At 43.3% G+C, this 25,648-nt stretch overlaps 1 protein-coding gene across 4 annotated transcripts in view; it reads left to right on the forward strand.

Annotated features, from left to right (window-relative positions):
- The window catches only part of SPTBN1 (spectrin beta, non-erythrocytic 1), a 193,720-nt gene that overhangs the window by 62,106 nt on the left and 105,966 nt on the right, over nucleotides 1–25,648 (forward strand). Inside the window, exon 1 of one of the 4 annotated variants that reach the window (XM_012777812.3) lies at nucleotides 23,846–24,414. The exons of the other annotated variants lie outside the window; for them this stretch is intronic. Coding sequence (XP_012633266.1) covers nucleotides 24,306–24,414 — 109 coding nt within the window. The 5' untranslated portion in view covers nucleotides 23,846–24,305. Of the gene's footprint in view, nucleotides 1–23,845; nucleotides 24,415–25,648 lie in introns of those variants that run through there. 4 annotated transcript variants of the gene reach the window in all.

Raw genomic sequence — 25,648 nt, forward strand, 5'->3', positions numbered from 1 at the left:
GGATTTCTTCTTACTTCTTCACAGTTCTTTTATCTATGGATAGAAGATTTGTTCTTACCATAAATATTAGCAACCTCAGCATAGAAGTTTTTTCTTTCCTTATTAAGTCAAGAACTTTCTTCACATTTTCACTTAAAGGAATCACTTTACAGCTTCTCTTTGTCATATCCAAATTGCCAGCATAATTACTCTTGCTGTCTGGGGCCATTATTAAGTCAAATAAGGCTTCCTTGAACGCAAGCACTGTGATACCATGCCAGTTGATCTGATAACGGAGAGGGCTACCAAGTGACTAACAGGGAGTGTCGACAGCGTGGATGAGCTGGACGAAGGGATGATTCACATCCCGGATGGGGTGGCACACGATTTCATCACGCGACTCACAATGCATGCAGTTTAAAACATTGTGAATTGTTTATTTCTGGAGTTTTTCACTTAATATTTTTTTTTTTTTTTTTTTTTTTTGAGACAGAGTCTCACTTTGTTGCCCAGGCTAGAGTGAGTGCCGTGGCGTCAGCCTGGCTCACAGCAACCTCAATCTCCGGGGCTCAGCGATCCTACTGCCTCAGCCTCCCGAGTAGCTGGGACTACAGGCATGCGCCACCATGCCCGGCTAATTTTTTGTATATATATTTTTAGTTGGTCAATTAATTTATTTCTATTTTTGGTAGAGACGGGGTCTCGCTCAGGCTGGTTTCGAACTCCTGACCTTGAGCAATCCGCCCGCCTCGGCCTCCCAAAGTGCTAGGATTACAGGCGTGAGCCACCGCGCCCGGCCTTCACTTAATATTTTCAGACCACAGTTGACTGCAGGTAACTGAAACCATGGAACGTGAAACCAAGGCTAAAAGGGGACTATTGTATGTATTCGAGTGTGTATGTGTAATATTTGACTTCTTTCTAGTGAATGTACAGAGCTAGCCTACCATTGAATATGGAAAGAGATCTGAAAACATGGTCTGGAATGATCTAATTAGGAAGATGAAATCTATTTACATGAGACTATATTTGCATACAAGTGCCAAGAAAGTAGTATAGGTAGTTAGTACTGTAGTAATTTAGAGGGAAAGGTTGACCTCTCTCTCTCTCTCTCTCTCTCTCACACACACACACACACACACACACACACACGCACGTGCACACGTGCCCGCACACGCACCACACACATAAACAAACCAGTCATTTTAAGAGGTGGGGTCTAGTAGCGTAAAAAGCACTAGAACTTTAGAGAGGAGACTACGACTTGAGCCTTGTAGTGACTGCCTCAAGCTGCGGGTCTCTGAGGACCCCTCTTATTGAAACAGAAAATCTGCTTTGGGCTGCTCAAGATGATATGCCATCTCACACTCCGACACATTGTCAAAATCAAGCTAGGGCTTTTCTTACTTGCACACCTAACACTGTTCAGACTAACACTTTTATGCCCCAGGGCAAAGAGAACAGCTTCTTGCCTGCTGGAATGGATTTGTACTGTTAGGATTAACGAGGATTTAATAGCTACCCATTATTTTCCTCATCCACTCTTGAGGCCGTATCCCTAAATTACGCATTATTTGTGAGAGGGGCGTGGTCCCTAGCATGTAGTAAATACATCATTGTTAGTGAAATCTGAGTCTGAAAGAGTGTTCATATCCAAAAGGTTCATGAAAGCTATTGAAGAGAAAGTCTTTTTAGGCCATTACATCTAGTCCCAGATTATACCCACAATTAATTTTCATATACAAATGGCTTCCATAGTTTTCTGACCATAGAAAGATAGGAATCTTTTTCTTTTGAGGGGTATAGTTTCCTCTGGTTTACTTTCCCTCCTTTCCCTTTCTCCTCACTACTGTGGACCCGGTTTCCTCCCTGCTTTTGAAATCAGCTTGGATTCCTGCTTCTGTTCCTGGAATCCACCTCACATTCTGTTCTCACTTCGGTAATAGCTAAAGTCTCACAGTAGCTGAAGTGAGTGATCCTGGCTCATAAGAACCAGCAGAGAGAATCCTCGTGCTACCACAGTGCTGACGGTTCCTGTCCTTCATAAAACCTCTGCAGGTTTTATGTCCATCCCCTCTCCCTGCCCAGCTCCCATTCCTGCCCTTCACTCTTCTAGAGCCTGGGTTCTCCTTCCTCCTTCAGCTCAGAGAAGTCTTTATCCTCATTCCCTTTTTTATCTCTAACTCCACCCCTAGTCTTTGAGCTTGTCTCCCCACCCTGCCAGATTACTTTCATTAAGTCAGTCTCTTACTTTTGAGGAACTCCCATAGATTTTTATGGTTGATTTATGATTGAATTTAGGGAATACAGTCTCTCTTTACTTGAGGACTGCCTGTCCTTTGTGCTGCTTTTTTATCCTTTTCTTGGCTCTGTCTGCGTACATGTGTGTTCTCTCTCTCTATCGGCTTTATTGAGGTAGAAACCATAAAATTTATCCCATTAAAGTATATCGTTCAGCAGTTTTTAAATATACTTACAGTTGCACAGTGCTAACTTAAAATAACACAATTTACACATTTGGAAAGAAAAGATTTATTTTTTAACAAAGCATTATAGCCTGCAAGGTGGTCACTCTGATGGCAGGCTGCGTCAGAGCATGGAAATGGGCACTTCAAGGGAGGGAGTGTGGGAGGGGAAGACAGGAATTTCTGCTGAACAGGTTATAGAGGAGCTATAAGTATTCATGAGGGGTCCTAATACATGCACATTGAGTAAACATTCATGTTACATACAACTTATGTTTACTTTGAGGTGGAGACTTAACATTTGCATGTATTATAGTTAAAAGTGAAACAGAGACATGAAGGCACTCAAGTGCGCAGCCTCTGTAAAACCAGCCAGAACCAGCCCATGGTCAGTGCTCTCTTATCGGGAGAAAGTTACAGTCTCTTGTCCAATGAAAGCTGTAGTTAGGGCTTGTGACAAAGCGGGTGAGGGGTCAGTTAGTCAACATCTGGAAGTGAGTGAACTGTACTTGTTTTAATATTGCTTATCTTGAGGCCAGTGCTGCTTTAGCAGCAAAAGAAAAGGAAAAACCTTGTGGCATTTAGAACATAGTTTATTCTTTAAGTGTAGGGGCGTGTGACTTAACCCTTGCCTGACATGGCCTTAGGTCTTATTTATAATTTGGTATCTTATTGCTGCAAAGAATCTGTTCTCTCAGTCTAATGATCTCTTTTTAATATTAATGCTGTCTAGTAGTTGTGTCTAAATTACAAAAGAGAGGGAGCATATGAGTATGTCTGACCTCCTGTCCTGTCATGGCCCAGAGCTCAGTTTTTAAGGTTTCTCTAGTGTCCCTGTGGCCAAGAAGCCACTTTTAAATTGTTGAGGGGCTTAGGATTTTATATTTAGTTTACAACAACACCACTATCTAATTCCAGAACATTTTCATCACCCCGAAAAGAAATCCCATACACATTAGCAATCACTTCTTGTTTTCTCTTCCCCCAGCCCTAGGCAGCCACTAGTTTGCATTCTGACTCTATGGATATTCCTATTCTGAACATTTAATACAAATGGAGTCATACAATGTGTGACTTTTTATGACTGGTTGTTTTACTTAGCAAAACCTTTTCAAGGTTCATCCATGTTGTAACATGTATCAGTTCCTCATTTCTCCCTCTGCTTTCTTATGTAAGTCATAGTAGTGGATTAGTAAGAAAGAACAGAAAATACTCTATAAAAGCTACCAACACCATAATGCTGTGATTTTTACTTGGAGGTTGTCTGGAAACAGATGGCAAATCTGTTGTAGGCTTTTGAAAGTACGGTAGACTTAGGAAGTTTTTCATTTACCCAGATGAGGTCATCATAAAAGCCTACTGGTGGGTGTTTGGTGTCTCATATGGTCCTATTTGTTGCCTTATTAAATTCACTTACACAGTTTAACACTTTCGCCAGTTTTCTACCAAAGTAGACTTGTGAGCCAATCTGTCTATAGGAAGATAAAAGGAAGAAATTTAATTTATATGTAAGTCATTCATAAGGTCCTGTATACTTTAAACATAAAACATGTCACATAATAAGAGCAAACTGAAACAATGCAATTCAAATATCTAAGATTTTATTTAACTGCCATCTTCAGTGACACTGTTTAATTTTCTAATTAGTAGAGAAAATTTATGGTGGGTAGATGTTAAATAGTTTCTTAAATTGCATTTTGATTTTTGATACCAAGTCTATTAAAGGAGATAGTTTCGATTATAAGACTATAAATTTGTCAGTAGTTTTGACATGATCATATTCAATAGTAATCCAGCGGTGGAGGGGTCCGGGTAATGAGAAAGCTAAATAGTAAATATTTGATCAGTGTCTACTGATTGGCTTCTCTGAAAAGAATCATGCATTCAAAGTTATTTTTGTGGCTGGACATGGTGGCTCACACCTGTGATCCCAGTACTTTGGGAGGCCAAGGTATGAGGATCACTTAAGGCCAGGAGTTCAAGACCAGCCTGAGCAACATACTGAGACCCCTATCTCTAATTTAAAAATATATATATATTTTTGGTTAGGTCTTTCTGGTTGTAAGGAATAGAGATTCAGTCAAGTTCTCTGAATAAAAAAGTATATGTGTGTGGTGGAGCTGGAGGAGGAGAAGAGGAGGGTTATTGCCAAGTTTCAGCCATGTGACTTGGCTGCCGTAGGGCTGCAGGTGTTCCCCATCTTTCCCATGTTCCCATTCATTGGAGCCCTCCACTTAGTAACAGTATCTGCTCCTTTGTAAATCAGCTCACATGTGGCTTTGGCGTACTGTAGTTCCAATTCCACCGCTTGCCAATCTTCTATTTTTTGACCTTATTGCTAAATAACTAAATATTCTAGTTCCCTCTGGTTAAAACTTCTGTAAGATTGGGCATGGAGATAGCGTTTGGCCCAGATAATCTTTTTATACCAGGTGATGGCCAACTGGGTACTTACACATGGTTGCCTTTAGAAGAGGTATCCCCAAACATTGGTGAGGAACAGGAAGCCATATGTACAAATCACGCTGGCTGCATCCATCCACAGCTCAGAGGGCATTTGGCTGGCACTTGGAGGCTATTGTTGGCACATCTGATATAGAAGAATTGTGGTGTGCTGTAGGAAGGCACTTTATAGAACAACAGAAATTACAGCTTTCCATGTTCCCATGTCTCTTTTTTTTTAGCTTCCTTATATAGAATGGGCTTCTGTCTCTGCCCCTTGTAGGTGGTCTTCCAGATGACAGGAAACACGGCTGACATCTGCTCCGGGGCTTTGCTGTTTACCACCTTCCCCATTTTTCTAGTTACAGTTGGAAACATTGGGGGCGTTTGAGAGAAAGGCTATAATTTCCTAGGCTTTGGTCAAGTGGCTGCTCCTGGACCGGTGAACTGTGGTGTGGGGTGTGGAGGGACGTAAGAGGATGGCAGCTCAGGAACCATGTGGGGCTGTTATGCAAAAAAGGGAGAGGTTGCTGGGAAGGTGATGATAAATAACAGTAAATGTTCACAATGTATTTTCTGATAGATTGATGTTCTTTATTCACAGATAAAGAAATTTTATAAAATGGCAAGGTGACAGTCACCATTGGTTAATTACTTAAAAAAACAAGGAACCAATAAGGGACAGATTTCATTATGGAAGATTTTTGAAAAATAAAGTTAACAAAGAGAAAAAAACATTAGCATTTCAGTCTTTAGAATATGCCTCCAATAAGATATTTGGTTTGCATGAAAGTTATTAACTTGCAAATATTTGTGGTTGATTTTGTGACTTGGAAACAGTCTCCCCCATGCTTGCTTCTTTGGATTTTCAAGGACCAAGTGTGACAGGTGCCTGGTACTGGAGCGCCATTCCAGAATGTTTAGCAGTACAGTGACACAAGTATCATATTAGCATATTCCTTACCCATGTATAATCAATCTCTTCGGGGGAAATAGACCAGGTATATAAAACAAGCATTGAATTTATATAAAAGTATTATTGTGATGCTTTCAAAAACCTGAATCTTAGCCTCTTCATCCTCTGGTTGATCAACACATCCATTTTCTACAGTTCTTATCTCTTCTGTGTTTTCATTAGTTAATCTTCAAGGGAGTTTGCTGAGTTCTGAAATTTGATCTCTTTGCTGCAGGTCTGTGAATTTTCAGAGCTCTAAGGTAGTGACATAATTGTGTGATGGGTGTGTTATTGGGTGAGGATGATAGGAATTTTGCCGTAGAGGTTTAAATTTCTGCAGACTCCTTAGATTTCTTGAACATGTATGTGAAGTTGCTTTATTAGTCATGAGGCTGTGTCGGTACGCATCTTAAGAAACAGATGGACTGAAGTCAGGGAGACGCTGGTCCATTTGTTGTGTCTCAGCCCCTCCCTGCATTACATGTTACCTATTGGATCTCCCTGTAAGTCTTTAGGAAGCAAACCCAACGTCTCCCCACTGCCTTCAGCCTGAGCCCCAGCCTCGCCTGCAAGCCATCTCACCTGTATGGTTCATAGTGACCTTTTCTCTTCCAGAAAAGGCCCTTGTTATTCTGTATCATGCTCCCTGTGCCTTATTAGTTTCATGTGTGTGTATCCATCTTCTTCCTCCAGCCAATTACTAAACTTGAAGACAGTGACAGTAGTAATGTTTCTTTCAGCCTTCCTTTGTTTAGCCTAGACTGGAGTAGAGTTGCACAATCACAGCTCACTGTAACCTCAAACTCCTGTGTTCAAGTGATCCTCTCACCTCAGCCTCCTGAGTAGCTGGGACAACAGGTGCAGGCCACCACACCTGGATACTTTTTAAATTTTTTGTAGAAACTGGGTCTTGATATGTTACCCAGGCTGGTCTTGAACTCCTGGCCTCAAGCCATCCTCCAGCCTTGGCCTCCCCAAAGTGCTAGGATTACAGGCCTGAGCCACCACCGCACCCGCTTGCCTTTCAACATTTCTTACAGTGCCTAACGTAAGACTGATTGCAGTTAGGTGCTTTTTATTGAGCACCTGTCAGACTGAAGAAGTCATTCATGGTCACAGCTACCAATCATCATTTCATTTGGGGAAATTTCCCCCTAATTTTTGTGATATCTGTTGAAGAGTTCTATGTGTTTAAGAATTTTACATTAAAATATATTCTAAAATACTGTATTACATTGTGTATTATAATGCTTGTATCGCATTTAAAAAGTCCAAACACTACAGAAGTAGACAATAAATGTTTCTACTTCCCCAAATCGTTTCTCATTTAGCTCTCTAAAGATAATTCTTTCAAAAATTTTGATGCATACCTTTTGAGGTATTTTTTATGTACATTTTTTATGTACATTATTGAAAATACTATTAAGGACTGAATGTTTACTCCCTACAAATTCATACCTTGAAATCCTAACCCCCACTGTGATGGTGTTAGGAGGTGGGGCCTTTGGGAGGTAATTAGGTCATGAGGCTGGCATCCTCATGAATGGGATTAGCGCCCTTAGAAAACAGACAGGAGAGATGATCTCTTTACCGTGTGAAATGCTGGAGGATGGCTGTCTATAAACCAGGAAGAGAGCTTTCACCAAGAACCCGACCAGGCTGGCACCCTGACTTTCAGCCTCCAGAACTATGAGAAAAATGGTGGTTGTTTAAGCCACCTAGTCTGTGGTAGTCTGTTTTAGTAGCCTGAACTAAGACAAATACCTTTTCTTTTCTAGCAATACACAGAAGCAAGACCAGTTGATTATTAGAATACTAGAGTTTAGTCTTTCTCCCACCAAAGGGTATTTGTCTTAGATTTTCATTCTTACAGTATTTGATCTACCTACTATAATGTTAGTTTAGTAGAGATGTTTTTGGAATTTGGAGGTATTATTTATTAACCCAGTACAAGGCATTACACAACGGATCAGACATCCTTCACCCTGACTCCTTTTGTGCTGCAAGTGTCTGACTCTAGGATTTTTCCCTTTTTGGTGAGAAGAGCTAGGGCTAAAGATTTATATTGTCTGTTCATTCTTCTGGTCCCTGCAATGTTTCTGGGCCCCTTGCAACTTTGCCTCTTTACCTTCCATGTACCCTGGGTATTAAAGGTGGTTGGTGGAGGGCACCTCTAAGGAAACACTCACCCTTAGGATGGCCTGCAGTTTGTCTGTGATTTTTTTTCTGTGTCATCATTAGCCTCAAGTGGGTGCCACTAGTTGGAATTTGAGAAGTTAATGGTTCATTTTCAAATGCTGGCCACAATTTTCCTCTTGGAATACTGTATTGTGATAAGAAGGTAGTGTATTTGGTAAATATAGTGACCAAACACAACAGGGAATGGAACGCTATCACTGTAGTGTTTTATACCTAGAATACCTCCATTTTGCTACAACAAGCAAAGGCTATCCATCTGCCCCTCAGACTGAAGTACAGGCAGAGTAGAGTGTTGTTGTCACTGTTGTTTTTTAACTGATGTGTAATTTAAGTCTTTTTTTCCCTGTGGTTAAACAATAGCAAAAACAATTTAGTAACTTTCTAAATCCATGGCATTAGCGGTAGGTATGTCCTTTAGCCTGCTTAGCTCTGTCAAGTCAGTTTTTACCTTTTTCTCTAGCCAGGGACATATGTTTGACAGTTCCATGGGTGGACAGTCCTGAAGCTGTGTCATGTACTGATTTTGGAGAAATAAGTTCACAGACCATATTTACTAGTGCCTTATATGTCTCTACTGTGAACACAGTTTCATGCCTAGAACTGGCTACTCTGCAGCAGATGAGTGTGTGCTTCCAGCTTCTGCCCTGTGCCCCTAAATACACCATCCATGGAATTGTACTCATTATCTCCAAGCATTTGAAGGAAGGCCAGAGTGAGTATGGATGCTTGTAAATAATGTAGAGGTATTCAAGACTGCCCTGAGAAATACAGGATGGAGGGGAGGCAAAGCTGAAGCATGTACTTGATACTAAAACGAAACCTAAAACCCCCGACATTGAGTTAACAGGTGTGCTTGTGCAGCTTTCTTTGTGCATTTAATCAGCCATAATCTCCAGGCATGCCCACATGTGGGTTTTTTTTTTTTTTTTTAATTCCCATTCAGGGAGCCATTTTAATCGGCACACCCAATACAATTACTGTCTGAACTGAATTTTTTGATGGAGGGTGATGTTTCTATGTTTTTTTAAACTAAATGGAGGACTTTAGACTAATCATGGCGATTGAACCTATAACTGGCTTATGATTTTATTGTTTGTTTTGTTTTGGTGACTTGTGATTTTGAAAGAAGTAATTTTCAACCATAATATCAGTAAAAAGTGTATTTTACATGGCAACCTAGTACATGCATAAATGTATATATATGAGTATATTTGTGTGTATATCCACACATTTTTAATTTCACAAAGTAGTGTTTAGTTGTACTACATGAGATGCTCTGATATTTTCTATTCTGTTCCACTTTTTAAAATGCTAGCATTGCTCCACTAATTAGATTTTATTACTGGTGGTGCTGGAATGCCCTGTGGTAGCAGGCACATTTCAAAGTACATCTAAGTGGTCTCTTCATTTTTCAGCTTTGTGAATCATACTTATTAGAGCTTATTGGTTTTTTCTTTCATTCATTTATTAGTGAATGGATGAGTCAAATATTTATTGAGCACCTACTACGTGCCAGGCATTGTGATTAGTGTTAGAAATACAGAGATAGGTGATTAAGTGAAAACAGGTCTGTGGACAGCAGAAAAGACTTTCAGTTCTCACCAAGGAGAGGCGATGTCAGTAGATGGAAGGGGGTTTCAAGCCAAGCAGGCAGTGCCATAGATGGCACAAACACAGCTGGCTTTTGTAGGAAGCCATGCAAAAAACTACAGAAGGAGCTCCAGGTGGGACTAGAGGAGTGGACAAGGAGGGCCTTGAATGCCATGCCAAGGAGTTTAGCCTTTATCCTGTAGGCCAGTGGTTTCTAACATTTAACTCAGAGAATTTTTATTTTCAAGTACAAAACTATTTGTTACCTCAATATATAAAACTTCATACTAGGAGTTGCCCTAGATGAAGTAGAGGGCCCTCCCCTAAATTTCCACCCCCAGGGCTCCTGAGACCCCTGATGACTTTACCTGAGTACCACCAGCATGGGTGGGTTTTGAGGGATGGTAGGACCTTCCTTTTGTGTCAGGAGGATCCCTCTGGGGGGACACTGTGGAAGAAAGCTTGGAGAGGAGGAACGTTGTGGGGGGAGCTATTTAGGAGACTGTTGTGCTCTTCCAGGGAAGAGACAAAGCCCTGAAACTGGAGTTGTGGCTAAGGGCCTGAGAAAGCAAGGACTTAAACTGTTGAATTAGAATCCCTAGGACTTGCTCTGCAGGGGATGGGAAAGGGAGGAGGAAGGAAAAGGAGCTGGTTTTGGTTAAATGAAGCCTCTGGATGTTGGATGCTTGGGACAGATGGGGGTTGTGTGAGGTATTTTGGTCACAAATCTGCAAGGCAGGCTATTGGCTATTGTTTAGATCTCTCCCCACCCCCAACCCCCAGTTTTTAGGCACAGTCGCATTTTCCTTACCTCGTGTTTGTCTGTATTCTGCCAGCCCTTATAAACTGTGCAGGCCGGAGGTGCTCTTGCTCTGTGCAGATGCACACTGGAGGTCCTCCTAGGACCAGAGCACCCAGGAGTTTCTGAGTTTGGATTCAGGCATCCAGGACTGTCCATCTCAGGGCTGATGCTCAGAAGGGAAGAATGGCTTCAGAGCGTACCTTAGGTCACTGCTCTGCCACTTACTAGCTGTAAGATGGTGAGCAAGTTACTCCTGTAGGATGAGAATAATATCCACCTTATGGGATTGTTGTGAGAACTAAAAATAACGTGGAAGATGTCTAGCTCACTGTCTGTACACAGTAGACACTGCACACAAGAGGTGTTAATTATAACATTTCATTATAAAAATTAATCCTCTCTCCTCCCTGCAAAGAGCTTCCCTATTAGGAAATATTACATTAATGCAAGGTGGGAAGATTAGGAGGAGTCAAGGTGGAAAAGCAAAAACATTCAAAAGGCACATGTTCTGATGGCCTAAAGACACTGGTGACCTGTAGCTTTGTTTGCCATGATGTTTAGAGGGCATTTGTAACTTTCAGTCCTTCTCCTGGGAGGTAGAAAAAACACTGAAAAAGACTTCATTTTTTAACTCGAAAAAATTAATATAGTTTTCACATTTGTATCTTTTCTTACTGAAAGTTCACTATTTTAGATTTATATTCAGTGCATATTAAAATGAGCCTGCATAATCAATCCAATATTTTATTGAGAGAATGATTTAAGTACAATAAAAATATTTTAAAACTTTTGATAAATTGATTCCCCTTCACCAAAAATAAAATAACTGAGGTTGGAGGGAGAGAGAGAGAGAGATGAGAGTGGGAGACTCTTGTTCCTTAGAAGGAGAGGGACATGCTCAGTGTAGAAAATCCAAGTCAAACAGGCTCTTACCAGAGGAGGGTTGGCCCTTCGTGGGGGTTATTTAGCTTTAGTGCTCTGTTTCTCTTTGTTGAAACAGCTGTAGTTTGGTATCGGGATAATAAAAAAGAAATATTACTAGATTTCCCGGGGGATTATTTATAATACTTAAAATTCGTGTATCACTTTCATCTTGGAGAACATTATAGAATATTACTGTAATATTAATAACAGTCTTTGGTAAGGGACATTATCCCCCATTTTACAGATTTCAATCTGAGATATTTTGAATTGTGGTGTTTGCCCCAGCCTACTTTAGTGGTAATATAAATCAGAGGCTTCTGGACTGCAGGGTGGTAATTTAAAGGCTCTGATGCCCATCTTTGGACCTGCCTTTTCCAACCCTCTTGGAAATTGCCCTCCTTCAGATAAATATTTGTAGGGTTCTGAATACCCTTTAATTCATCAGGGGAAAAAAATCTTGTACCTCTCCCTACAATTACTCTATGTTAGAGAATTATGAGTAAGTCTTTGAGATACCCGAGTATCTCATTTGTGACATCAAAGTGGTGATTGAGCTTATTCAAAACTTTTCCAAGAGAGTCAAGCATTATCTGAGAGTTGATAATCAGATATTTTTACAAGGTCATTACTTTTTGTTTCTGATTATCAAGCACAAGAGAAGCATGGCTGGTTGTAAAAGGGATGCCTAAATGACCTATTAAAAAAACGTCAGGCCAAATGTGGCATCTCATGCCTGTAATCCTAGCACTCTGGGAGGCTGAGACAGAAGGATTGCTTAAGGCTAGGAGTTTGAGGTTGCAGTGATCTATGACGCCACTGCACTCTAGCCTGGGAGACAAAGCAAGAGCCTGTCTCAAAAAAAAAAAGTCAAACATTTATTTGTACTAACTAGTATACTAAAAAGATACGGCAATATGAATTATAGGATATGGAGATATAAAATATGACCTAGACATTCTTTGTGGTAGCTATACAAACTTAAACAAAATTTTTAAAAGGGGTAAACATTTAAGAAAGGATGAAATTAAATAAGCAAAGGTATCCTTAAACCCCACTAAGTGACAGATACTATTAATAGCAGAGTGCTTTATTTAACATGCCCACTGGTCCATTGTTATTCTATTGATACTATCGAAAAAAGCTGGCAGATCGGCATTACAATCTAGGGAAAACATATTTAGGTAACAAAACTTTTTTATGGCACTTACAAACGTGGATCCAGAGGCGGGGTGCGGGGGGGATTGTCAATACTGTTACCACAGTCAGGAGATCTAGGTGCCCACTGGGCTTCACTGTCTGCAACTTGAGAGAAATCATCCAGCCTCTCACAGTCTCAGTTTCATTACCTGAGAAATGCAGGGGTGGGCTGTTTAGGTTCTGAGGGCCCTTAGACCTCGAAGATTGTGTGTATGCTCCTAGGGAGTTAGCACACTGTTGTCCTCTTGTTACCAAGGTAAGTTTTGGCCTCTTTTCTGATGGTTTCTATGTACATGGTGAGACACGAACTATGTATTGGTATAAGGACGATAGCAACCTTTGTCCTTGTCCAGGAAGTAATAAATGCCCTGTGACTCTGACTCAAGACCTAGTCTCATGTTAATTTTTTGTTAAGGTTTTATGTTTGATGAGTCAGAAATGCAGCTCTTTTGTAGAGTGTTATTAACAAGAACTAGTGTAACTTTGATTATAATCACTTCAAATTACAGACCTCTTTCCTGTGTAATGATTTTTGCCATTTTCCCTTCTGTAATTTTTAATAGGCCAGCTACAAGGACAATTTTTTGATCAGTGAGAACCTTAGTCCGTTGCATCGTGAGCCCTTATTAAACTAAAATTATCCTTAACAGCACACTATGTGCATGTGCCCACATTGGGAGGATATCTGTATTCTTTAGCTAGGTGGGCAGGCCTAAGTATTTCAGGATAGTTGATGATGAGGGTATCACAAAATCTTCAGAGTAAGGAAAACTTGTCTGGTATTGGCCAGGGTGATCCTGTGTATATGCAGACATTCTTGTGTGTGTGTGCGCGCGTACGCACACCCCTAAATTACATAAATATGTACATGCCTACTCAAATATGATACACTGCTACTGACTGTTTCTAAACTGCCACTTGATTTGCTTGTATGGTTTGGGGACTCAATCTCAAAGCTGCTGACTCAAAAAGTTTTTGAACAATTTCATGAAGGTTGGGTTTATAGAAATGATAAAGTCTGATACTAGTGGCAACTCCATGGGAAATGGATAAACTCCATGATAAAAATCTACAGTACTACACACACATGAAGGCTTAGAGGTAATTTGGAGTCAATAACTAATTTATGAGGCCTATTGTTGTAAAAATGAGAGTTGGCAGGATTCCCAGTAAAGATCTTTTTTCTTCAGGGTAGAAGGATAGCACTTGGAGGGATCAGAGTGTTGGTTGACAGCATTTGAGAAAGTTTTGTTCGAGCTTCAGTCATAGATGGGGGATGTGTGGCTGTAGATCTGTTATTCTTCCCCTTCCCAGTAGTGCATTCCTCTTGAGTCTTTACCGAAGCTTTTTTTAAAAAAATTATTTTTTATTAAAATCATAACAAATTTTACTATCTTACTATTTTAAGTGTCAGTTCAACAGTGTTAACTATGTTGATTTTGCTGTGCATCAGATCTCTAGGACTTTGATCTTGAAAAAATTGAAACTCTATACCCATTAAATAGTAACTCCCCATTTCCCCCTCTGCCCAGCTCCTGGTAGCCACCATTCTACTTTCTGTGTCAATGAGTTTGAGTATTCTAGATACTTCTTATAAGTGGAATTATACAGTATTTGTCTTTTTCTGACTGGCTTATTTCATTTAGCATAATGCCCTGAAGTTTCATCCATGTTGTAGCATGTGACAGGATTTCCTTCTTTTTTAAGGCTGAATAATACTCCATTGTATTCGTATACCACATTTTGTTTATCCATTCATCCATTGATGTGGGGTTGCTTCTACCTCTTGGCTATTATGAATAATGCTGCACTTGAACATGAAAGTACAAATATCTCTTCGAAATCTTGCTTTCAATTTTTTTGGATATATATACTCAGAAGTGGGATTGCTGGACCATATGGTAGTTCTATTTTTAATGTTTTATAGACCTTCCATACTGTTTTCCATAGCAACTGTACCATTTACATTCTTACCAACAGTACACAAGGGTTCCAATTTCTCCACATCCTTTACTGAAGGTTTTATGTTATTAAAATAAAGTGTAGTGGGAAAAAGTCACCATCGTGGTCTCAAATTGTGCTTTTCTCAATCGATGGTAATTAAAAGGGTGATAAAAATGGTAACGAAAAGAGGTAAGTTGAAAGATGGTTATAGGTGAGCTTGGCAGGTATTAGAAAAGAGCTTAGTCTCTTTCTCGTCTCTCACTTCATTCTTCACCTGTCATTAAAATTCTACTTGTAATGAATGAATACATTTGTCAAATATTCTAAAAAAAAATACTTCCTGTGTAGGCTGCTCCCTCAGGAAATCATAATAATAAGGAAAGGTCAAGATATAAAACTGAGAGAAAGATTCTTTAAAAAACAAAATTTTGAGGAGCTGTGTGTTTGGTTCTGTGCTGGGCTAAGAGGATGAGATCGAAGCTGTCAGTACCACAGTCTGGGCTCTCATTCTCTCTCAGCTGGTACAAGTTGAGTATCAAAGAACATGGAAAGATACTGGTCATCTACCACTTAGTTACAAGCCTGTTGGCTCCACCTTGGTGTTAGATGCTGGAAGGCAGGTGGAAGAGGGATTAGGATGAGCTTTCTCTGATTCTGAGCCCTGGGCCCACTTCACTTACAGAGGCATGAGAAATCCATGTCACTTCCTTTGTCCTCAGCTCCCTTTACCTTCAGATTTGCCCTAGAAATTAAAGAGGCAGCAGGGATTCATATGGCCCACTTTCTAATCTCTGGTATGCCAGGAACTTACTTTATATCTCATGGCTCTATGCCTCATTTCTCATTTTTCTTGTCTATGAATGAAATGGTTGGCTTAGATAGGTGAATTTTGAAAAGGAGCTTCTGATACCTGTTAGGACTTTTAGCTATCACCTTCTAATTGTGAAGGATTCAGGTATGGACCAGGAGGTGGAATAGGCTCTATGGCTCACCATATGGTGCCAACTCCCTCACAGAGCTTTTGCTGTCACTGATGTTCAGGCTTATGAAATAGCTAAATCATTCTGAACAACTGTTCCTTAGAGGACACTGGGCTAGGGGGTGTGGGGTGAAGGTTGTGTAAGACTTGCATCTGCCCTAAAACAGCTTATGATACATTTCCAAGAGCATTATATCCAGGGAACCTTAGAGATTTTCTGTTTCAGATCCCTTGGTGTTTAAGGAGAGCACCTGAGCATCTAAGGGCCCAGCTCACGGTCACATAGCCAGTCATCGTCCACAGCTAAGAATGGAGTGTGCTTTTCACTTCTCTTGAGTCCATAACTGGTGTGCTTTCCATTATTTTAATTAAGCAGATAAGACTAGTGCACAGGAAGAGGTAAGCAATACTCCACACAGTGTGATCCATGCCAGATGAAGGAGGCTGACAGTGCTGGTGTAGGGTTTCTGAGAAGGAGTGATCATCCCAGCTGGGATAATCTGGAAAGCCTTCCTGGAGGAGGGAAGATTTTAAGATGGGCTGGAAGCATGAACGGACTTTAGACTGAGAGATGAGGGGAGTGCCGAGAGCAGAGGTATGGGAGGCCCAGGACAGGTGGTGGGGCGCTGATCAGTATGGTTGGAGTTGAGGGACAAGCAGGAAGGGGACAGGGCCTGACATTTACTGAGCATCTCTCTGTGTCAGACACAGTGTCTGGTGCTTTCCCTGTGTCACCTCGGGGTCCTGAGCATGGGAATGACATCCTAATTATGCATTTGTTTGAGGACATCACTTTCTCCTCACCCCATTCATGTACTTGGGGACCCATCCTCCTTAGAGTAAAAGTCAATTGTCCTTTGATTCAGAGGGAAATTACCTGGTTTAAAATGGGGAGATAAAGAAAAAAGGGAAGGATTTTATGTTCCTGTAAAGGTCTCAGAGGTAGCTGATAGTATTTAATTCTTGTACAGTGAGCCTGGAGCCTGCCTCCCACGTATAGGCAGCTGGCGGCTCTTGGCACTCCTGAGTGACGGGGCTGCCCATGAATTATTCAGGGGCTGGGCCCAGTGAGTGGCTGCCTAGCGAAGTCCTGTGGGAAGGAGGCTGTGCTATCTCACTGAGAGATCGGCAGAAGCCAGGGTGCTGAGGAGGAAGAAATGACTGCATCCTCAAAGCATTTTACATTTTAACATGCCAGGGCTGCACACATTGTTCCATATCCCTGCAACTGGGTAATCGGGACTTGTTTTTCAAAGAGCAAGGAACACCACCCTCACCCCCATTAATAGATACAGTGCCCACGCTGTCATGTTAGAATGGCACACGTTGGCAGGAATTTGGTTAGAAGGAACATTAAAATTGCACAGATGAGGCAGTATAGGAAAGAGAAGGTCGGTGTGGAAGAAATCCTGCCCTGCTCTGATACTTTCCCAGCCAAGTAGAGACGTTCAGTTATGCTCCATTTAGAAGGGTACTTGCTGTGATGATCACTAACCTGACATCCCTTATATGCTACTGCTTTGTATTTGTATATGCCTCTCTGTGTGTCCATGTGATCCATTTCCTCCACTAGGTTAAAAGTCCCTGCAGAGAAGAAATCACTTCTCACAACCTCATGGGTCCCTGTAATGGCCTGTGCCCATGGGTGGGGCTGAGATCTTGTTGGATGGGTTGACTTTGGCTCTCTGCACATGAGAAGGGGTGGGGCCTGTGTCATGACAGCGAGGTTTGCACACGCTCCCCCCCACACACACATCCTTTTGTTTTTTCCTCCTGTCTCCAGGTGCCTGCCATACCTGCTCTTTTCAGATTTTCTCATTACAGCTCCTGGAAAAGATAACACAGTTGTGAATACCTGAGGGCAGGGTCCAAAGGCCTATTTTCACAAAAAATATCATAGATTTGTGGTTCCCCCTTTCCCATGACCTATGCTACCCAGGGAACAGTGTCTTCCCACTGCCCCACCTGTGCCCTTGTAGGACTCTGGCCCAATGGCTCTGAACACTTGTATGTGTGTCAGCCTTTTCCCTCAGAGTTGGGGGTGGCAAACAGAGCCAAGAACTCTGGGCAAGAGCAGGCCTGGCCCCAGTTACATTCCTCGAATATTCTTTTCCTTTAAACCACTCTAGCTGTAGCCGAGAAGCCAAGTCATAGCTCTGTCTGCTATTGCATTCGCAGGCATAGCAACACCTGTTTGCCAAGGTGTTGGGGGGGGTGTGCTCTGTGCTGGGGCATTCTTTTGCTGGTGCAGGGAAGCTTTGCATGCACAGATAACAGATGCGATAAGAATGCAGGGATAAGGTTTGGCCGAAGTAGAAGATCCAATAAACTACATTCCTTCTCCAGGACCTTGGGTGCTTGTTAGGAGTGTAACTTGCCATTTTTCTTTCTCAGCAGTAATGTCAGGTGTTTTGTATTCAGTTTTGATATGACCAGTTTGACAGGAAACAGGAAAAGAATATGAATGGAAATGAGTTTTGCCCTGGTATTTCAGTTTTAACTATATCTAATGATTTTGGGGGAGAGGGATGAGAGAGAGAGAGTGAGCGCCCACATGCACGAGTGAGCCATCCATGTCCTTCAAGAAACAGAGAGAGTAATGGATGGAAAAATACCTTTAGTCTTCCCTTCAATTTGTTCTAGTTATTCTAAGTCCTGAAATATCAAATCTGATAGCCTTACCTCAAAGAAACATTGGCCTTTCTAAAAATGGAGGCCTTTTATAGCTTGTTTCGTAGCGAGTATTGCGTTCTTGCTATCTCTGAAGTGTTACTCCTTTCTAGCTATGCAATATGATTTTGAGTATGCCTTTCCCAGTGCATAATGGGATGAGTTAAAGAAAAGTAATGAGGTATATATGAGTACTAGGAAGACTGGTCTTTGCACTCAGAAATTCCTTTCTCCAAAAATCCAAAGGGGTGACCACTCTGGTTCCCAGCCTGAGGTCAGTGATTCCATGTGAAACCTGCAACATTGTCCAACTGGTGCTCCTTGGTGAAATAGACCCAGAAGGTGAGATAGAATTCATTTTTGAAATTTACTCTATAAGAAATTTAAAAACTAGTAATCATAGTTGCTAGGGTTGTGCTAGGATCTTTGTAGACATTCATCTCAACTTACAGAACACCTCTATGGGGTTGGTCCCATTATTTTGCCAATTATTCAGGCCCAGAGAATCACAGAGTTAGAAAGTGGCAGAGCCAATTTCTTAGGTCCCAAGTCTACTTTTAACCACCTTTCCTCCTCTAGCTTTGCATGTCCAAGCCCTGACTCAAATGCTCACACAGACAGTATTCTAGAAGCAAGTGGAAGGGTGGTCTCAGCCCTGATTTTCTAGGAGTAGTGTGGGTTTGGAGGGGAGGGGAAGAGCTATTGACTGCTTCCAGCTGCCCAGGCTGTAGGCCTTGGGTGGGAGGTGCCACTGGGGAGAAAGGAGGGGTGGCAGGCAGGTAGCGCTGACATGGAAATGCCAGTGTCAAATGTGTTATGCTAGTGGGACTTTTTGAAAGTTGTTCTTTTCGAGGGAGAAGGAGGCTTCATAGAGTTTCTTGTTTTGTGCTTTTGGCAGTATTCCATGGTAGTATGCTTGGTTGGTTGAGTTTTCTGGTACGCGGGGAAATTTCCATTGAGAAAGGGATAGATTTTTAATAGAAGCAGGCTTTGAGGAGAAAAGAGAAGGCAGCAACTAGGTTGTTAGAGGGGGTGGGAGTTTCTTTGGGCATTAGACAGTAGAGAGAGAAGAGTGATCTCTGTTAAGGACTCAAGAGTGGGAGAGTTGGCAAGAGATTCCTAGAGAAGGGAGTAGGTGGCCCAGAGAGGCAAGACAGAAGGAGAACCAGAGATGAGACAGAGGGTAATAAAAAATCGTGCCCTTGGAGCCAAATGCAGTGGCAAGGTTTGGAGCCTGCTTCTCCATCTGGCCACACTAATGGAAGAGGATTATTTTCAATGTATTATTTTGGTTTCCTATAAGGAAATGCTCAGGAGAAATTGGCTGTGGTCATCCAACTGTCAAGGGATTTGACAGACGGTGGTGAAGAAGGAAAGGCACATCTGGAAGTGGTAGTAGAAAGCGGCAGAGAATTCAGTAAAACATTCTGTCTGTGAGACCCTGTTGTTTTCTGTCCCTCCCTGTTCCCACCACTTCTTTCTCAGCTCCGGGGTTGGTTTTCAAGTCCTGGGATTGGATGTGTACAAATCCCATCATATTTTAGTGTTCTGGCTATCCTCTCCCACACATATTGAGTCTTGATGATGTTTGGATGTTCAGGAAATGAACATCCGAAGTTTACCCTTTCAGGCTTGTTGTAATGCCGGAAAAGCATTCATCCTTTCTCCCCCTCAAGACAACATAAAGCCTTTTAGAATAAACAGAGGCTTAATCTCACCCCCTTAATATTCCCATTCCATGCCACATGCAAAAGCATACAGAATCTTAGTGTAGAGGTCTACCAAGTATGAGAAGGGGAACGAAATCAGACAAGACCTAACAAAACCCATTAACAACAACAGAACCCTCAAATGAGCAAGTTCTGTGTGAACTAGCAGAGAAGGTGCCTAATCCTGACCCAAACTAAATGTTGTAGAGGTTCCTGTGGAGGCTTGCTTGCATTTTAGGTTTATCATACCACTTATCGAGTTTTTTGGTTTTTCTGGAAAGCTTAGAATTCCTTGGTGAGCTGGATATACTCAGAGCATGTAAGAGAAACAGCAGATAGAGAAGTGGGGAGTGATCTGGACTTGGCGGGCCTGGGTTGGCTGTGCCACTCACCAGCCGGAGGCCCCTGGGCAAGGCTCTGTATCCCTCTGAACCTCAGTTACCTAATGGAGACAATACCTATGTCACAGGGTTGGTTACTTGAGGAAATGAATATGAAAGCATTTTGTAAGTTTACAAAGTATGATCGTATATAGTTATTATGGCCAGTTTATGTAAGATTGATAACTGATGATAATTAGGACCACAATTACAATAGCAGCCTAAGAGGGGAACTGGAGGGGGGGGCAAATCACTAATAAATACATTCAGAACCAGAAGGAATTTTTATGATCATAAAGTGTTTGGACTTTATGGGGCCCAAGGGAGGTTAGAAACATGCTCAAGATTACAGTTTCTTGGTGGCATTCAGAAGTTAGGGTCAGCCTGAGTCCATGACTCTGAACTTGAGTCATTTTACCAGACCACAGCACTTGTACTTTGTTCTGTCCACAGACAGCCATAGCAACCTGGCCTTACCTTTCTGGTATCACAAGAACGGCAGATACAGATTATTCAGTACCCCCCCCCAACCCCTGGCTCTAAAGCCCCCAGAATCTTCTTTGACTCTTTCCTTTGAACCTCCCACATATAGTTGGCTATCAAAGTCCTATGGATTAACTCTTTCATCAACCCATTCCTTTTCTTTCCTGATTGCGCCTTTGACCAAGACAATTGCAGTAACCACCCAATTGACCTTGCTGCTTTCATTTCCTCTCCTTTCTGCCCATTCTAACCAACCATTGCCAGGTTAATCATCTCTAGAGCCCAGCCCAGACCCTGTTACTGGTTTGGGTCAAAAGTCTCCAAAGGCTTCCCACTCGGGCTTAGTTCTGCCTCTCACAGCTTCCCTCTCAACCTGGCCACACTGCAACACTTGCTGGTGCTGTTCCCCAGGGTTTGGTGCTTTTACTATGCTGCTTTCCCCCACTGGGAGAGGAGGTTCCTCCCTCATTCCAGCCTGTTGATATCTACCTGTGTTTCAAGGTGTGCTCAAAGTGCCAGTCCCTCCAAGGGTTTTCCCACCTCCCTTCCTCCAGAAGGCAGGTGTGACCCTTCTTGTCCTCTGAACAAGCTACTCTCCCCTAGTCCTTATTGTAGTCTTTTGGTATTTTACTGTTTGTATATTTGTCTCATTTCCTTAGGCTAACAGCAGCTCTCCTAATTATTTTTTAATCCTCCAGAACACTCGGCAATGTGCCTTGTACACATCAAATACTGTAAATACAGCCCAGCAAACACTGGAGAAATAAAGAATGAGTGGCTCTGCCTTCTTTTCCCTCCTCCCCACTGCTCAGTTGGAGGTGGTCAGAAGGGCCACAGAGTTGTGTCCTATTCTTCCCTAGCCCCATCACACCCAGAGAATTGCCATTTCTTACCTCCGATCCCTTCCCCAGCCTCAAAACCTTTCTTTCTAATATTTGCATGTGTTTAGTCTGCATGGTTTGTTCTAGGATTGAGTCTGAGCTTGTGTCATGTTGACTACACTAGTCCTACCTCATCACACTGTATGTAATCTGGCTAATTAAAAGGCTTATTGTATGTACTACCCCATACCAGAGGGAGCTGAAAGGGAAATACTAAGTCTTGACTCCCTTTCTCATTAAGTGATTTAAAGATGAAAAATAAAATGTTACAAATTGGAAACACATTTGGTAATCTCATTTTCTGTACCATAGCTGGACACTTAGAGACTTATCACTTCATCAGTATATTTAATAATGCAGAGGAATGTGTCAAAGGGATCATCATTGAGACAATTCCCCATTCTATTTCTCTTTGTAGTCCTGATGTAATGTGGGGGGGGGTGCAGGGGGGATGCAAGGAGAGGTACACTTTCAAAAATACACTTGTTGAGGGCCCAGCTTGGTGGCTGGTGTTTGAGCCCGGGAGTTAGAGACCAGCCTGAGCAAGGGCAGCCTGAGCAAGAGCGAGATCCTGTCACTACTAATAGAAAAATTAGCTGGGTGTGGTGTGCACCTGTAGACTCAGCTACTCGGGAGGCTGAGGCAAGAGGATCACTTGAGCCCAGGAGTTTGAGGGTGCAGTGAGCTATGATGACACCACGGCACTCTACCTAGAGCGACAGAGCAAGACTGTCTCAAAAAAAAGAAAAATATACTTGTAATTTTGAATAATATGACAATTTTTTAGGGCATTTTCATATCATCCCCTCAGTGACCTTGTAGAGGTGGGCATTAACAATTAGTCTGGCAGCTGAAGTTTAGAAAGAATCCAGGGTTTCTTTTAAGGTCGTAAGTTGATTAAGAGGTTTGGCCAGAACTAGAAACTCAGGTCTTGGGAATGCAGTCCAGTGCTTTCTCCAAGACCCAGAATTTTGCCACCTTCCTGCCTACCTTCTCTTCAGCATTGTGAACTGGCACAGTCAGAGGCTTTTTAAAAAATGTTCTGCGTCTTGGGTGATGAGAAATGTCTTCTTATGCTGGTTGGGCCTGGTTTTAGAAAGCCAAAGGTTGATACCGTGGATGTATTAAAAACTTAGTTGTATGGATGGAAGGAGTAGTATTGCTCAGAGTTGAGAGGTCAGCTAGGCCCTGGGTTTGTATTAACTTTAGCCCTGGGGAGGATGCAGTCGCTTGAATTACAAGTGTCCCAGGGACTGAAGTGAACCTGGGGTGGGAGCCCACCACATAACGCAGATTGGAATCCCCTAGGAATGAAATTACCTTCTTCAGAGAGCATTGCTGCAGGGCTCCAGACTGGAAACGCTAAATGTGTAATTTGTTGTCTGTTTTAGTTAGTGAGGAAAAAGGGGTGGAGGTTGGGGAGGACTAGAGTCAGTTATGTCCCAAGAACACATTTTGATCATGTATTTTCTATGTAGAGGATTTGTTTTTTTAAGTCGAGATTGGTGGGAAAAAATTTTGGAGGACCAAAAGTTTAGAGAGCTTGTTTTACAAATCTTAGTAAATTTGTAATTTCTGTTCTCTTATCTCCCCACTGGGTCGCAAACCCCTCCAGGTTAGGGATCCTGGTGGCGTTTACCCGTGTACCTTTCTCCCACAATGCCTTGCAACCCGGGGCTCCCATAAATCTTTCTCGCGTCGAATTACTATTATAGGGCCGGTGTTATCCCAGAAAACCCCCGGCTTAACATCCCGCGATGGCAGCCTAAGTCTGCCGAGCAGCTTCTTCAGCGAGCCCGAACCTACACCGCCCGCCGTGGGCCCGCGCGGCCGGCGCCCGCCTCGGGCCCTCCCGCGCCCAGGTGCGCGCCCCGCGCCGGCCCCGCAGGCGCTCGGCGGTGACCGCGCCGCGCGGGCCGCGACCTGCGGGGCCGCTCGCGCTCGCGGGCCGCCGGCAGGCGTGCTCTCCTTTTCCTGCGATAGTAATCGGAGACTTTTCCGTTAAATGAGGCTCTCCACAAAAGCTTGTAATTCCAGCAGCTTTGTTTGGGGAGGTGCGGCCGCGGCTCGGGCGGGCGGCGTGTCCAGGCCCGGCCCGGGGCGGCGGGGGCGACCGGTGGGGGGCTCGCGCCGGGCTCCCGGCCGGCCTCCCCGGCCCCTCCTCGTGGTACAGCCTGCGTTTCCTCTACAATGCTGTTATGCTAATCAGGTGACATCACCGCCCCGCGCACGGCGAGTGGCTCCTGATTAAATTACAAACCGGCGGCCGCCGCGGGCAGCCGGGAGGAGGTGTGTGCGCGGCTCCCGCGAGCTCCCGGGCCCGGCGACCGCGGCATGCTCGGGATTGGCCATATTTTTTAAAAAAAGTTTTAACTAGGACCCGCGTCCCTCTTCTGAAGCTCCTTACTTCCTCGGCAATTTATTTCGAGCTTCCAGGCAAGGGCCACAGAGGGAAGGAGAGCAACAAGGAATTAGATGCCCGAGTGGCAACTCCTCGCCGGGCTAAGGTGGACTCTCCCATAGCCAACTTCCTATCAGATCTCCCTGCTGGATTTCCAGGCCGGAATGGGGCTCGCCTAAGGTCCAGCCCTTCCCACCGGGCCGGGAGCCAAGCCGTGCGGAAGCTGCTGCGTGTTGGATGGGGGCGGGCGGGGGCCGGAGCGGGATTTCCACGGTGCAGCCCGCCCGGGCGTTACGCCGGGCATAATGGAATTGCAGAGGACGTCTAGCATCTCCGGGCCGCTGTCGCCGGCGTACACGGGGCAGGTGCCTTACAACTACAACCAGCTGGAAGGGAGATTCAAGCAGCTCCAAGGTAAGCCCGCTCTCCAAGGCCCGGGCTGCCCTGGGGCCGTGCCAGCGGGGGTTCTAGAGGCTTTATTTGTGCCATATGGTACGTGACCCTAATGAGGACGGGCGGCTGCAGAGCTCGGCCCCAAAGCCTTCGGTTGGCTGCGGGCACCCCATTCACGACTTAAAGGGGGCAGTTGCTCACACTCTACTCCAGAAAAGCCACCATTAGGAGTCCCTGTCTGTCTCCAGTGTCCTTTTGGCTCTCCTGGTTGTCAGGTATCCGCTGGCCACGGCACATACGTTTTCTTTCCTTTTAGCTAACTTTGCATCTCAGTAGATTTATGCTCTAGAACCTGTTAGTATGCAAGTATTTGATTCCGGGTCCCTCTGGCCCTCTGCCCCTCTGCCCCCAGTCTCTTACCTCTGGGAAGCCTTCAAGGTGTAAAGTGAATTGCTCAGAAACCTAGTCCTGTAGAACAATAGCAAAGGGGAGGAGGGAGTGGTCTTTTTGTTCCTAAGCCTTCCGTAAATTACAGTTTTGATTCTGAAGCTTAATTTTAACTTTTTTGGTGTATTGTATTGGGGGAGAGCCTTCCCATCAATCTAGTGGGCTATGCAATTTATAATGAAAGCCTGTTATTGCCATTCCAATGCTATGGGTTGGATTAGTTGGATCAATTATAGGTTTTTTGGAGTCTGTATTGGATTCAAATAATGGGATGAGTCCCAGTATTTTACTGCACTTAATTTTTCGGGAGAGGAGGATCCTGTGTGTGCAGTAGTGTACTGTATATTTTCCCTGTGACCGGTTTGGCCTTTATAGTCCTTAGCCTGCCCTGCCTGGCCAACAGGCCTTGGCCAGCAGTGTCTCAGAGCTGATACGTGAAGAAAGGTTCATAACTGAAAACAGAACTCCTTCCGTTTGGAAGCCCCTGGAATCAGCAATAGGCTGCGAATGGCTCTATGATGTAAAAAAAAAAAAAAAAAGTAGTATTCAAAGACCGTGTGTTTCTTATTTTAACTCCTCAGGGCCACAAACAGGGTTCCTGTGAGGAGGAGCAAGGAAGGAAGCAGCTCAGTCCTAGAATGTTTTCATTGGGAAGGGGGAGGATATATTTCATTCATTGGTTTATTTGTCTTGTGAAAGAGTTGACAGTAATGACACTTTTCTGGAAAACAAGAGGCAGAACAGGACGTGATTTTAAACATTTGCTAGGCTGTGCTGCATTCCTTGGGCAGTTAGCTAAGAGGAAGCT

The sequence above is a fragment of the Microcebus murinus genome, chromosome 3 (genome assembly GCF_040939455.1).
Source record: "Microcebus murinus isolate Inina chromosome 3, M.murinus_Inina_mat1.0, whole genome shotgun sequence".
In the NCBI taxonomy this organism is placed as follows: Eukaryota; Metazoa; Chordata; class Mammalia; order Primates; family Cheirogaleidae; genus Microcebus; species Microcebus murinus.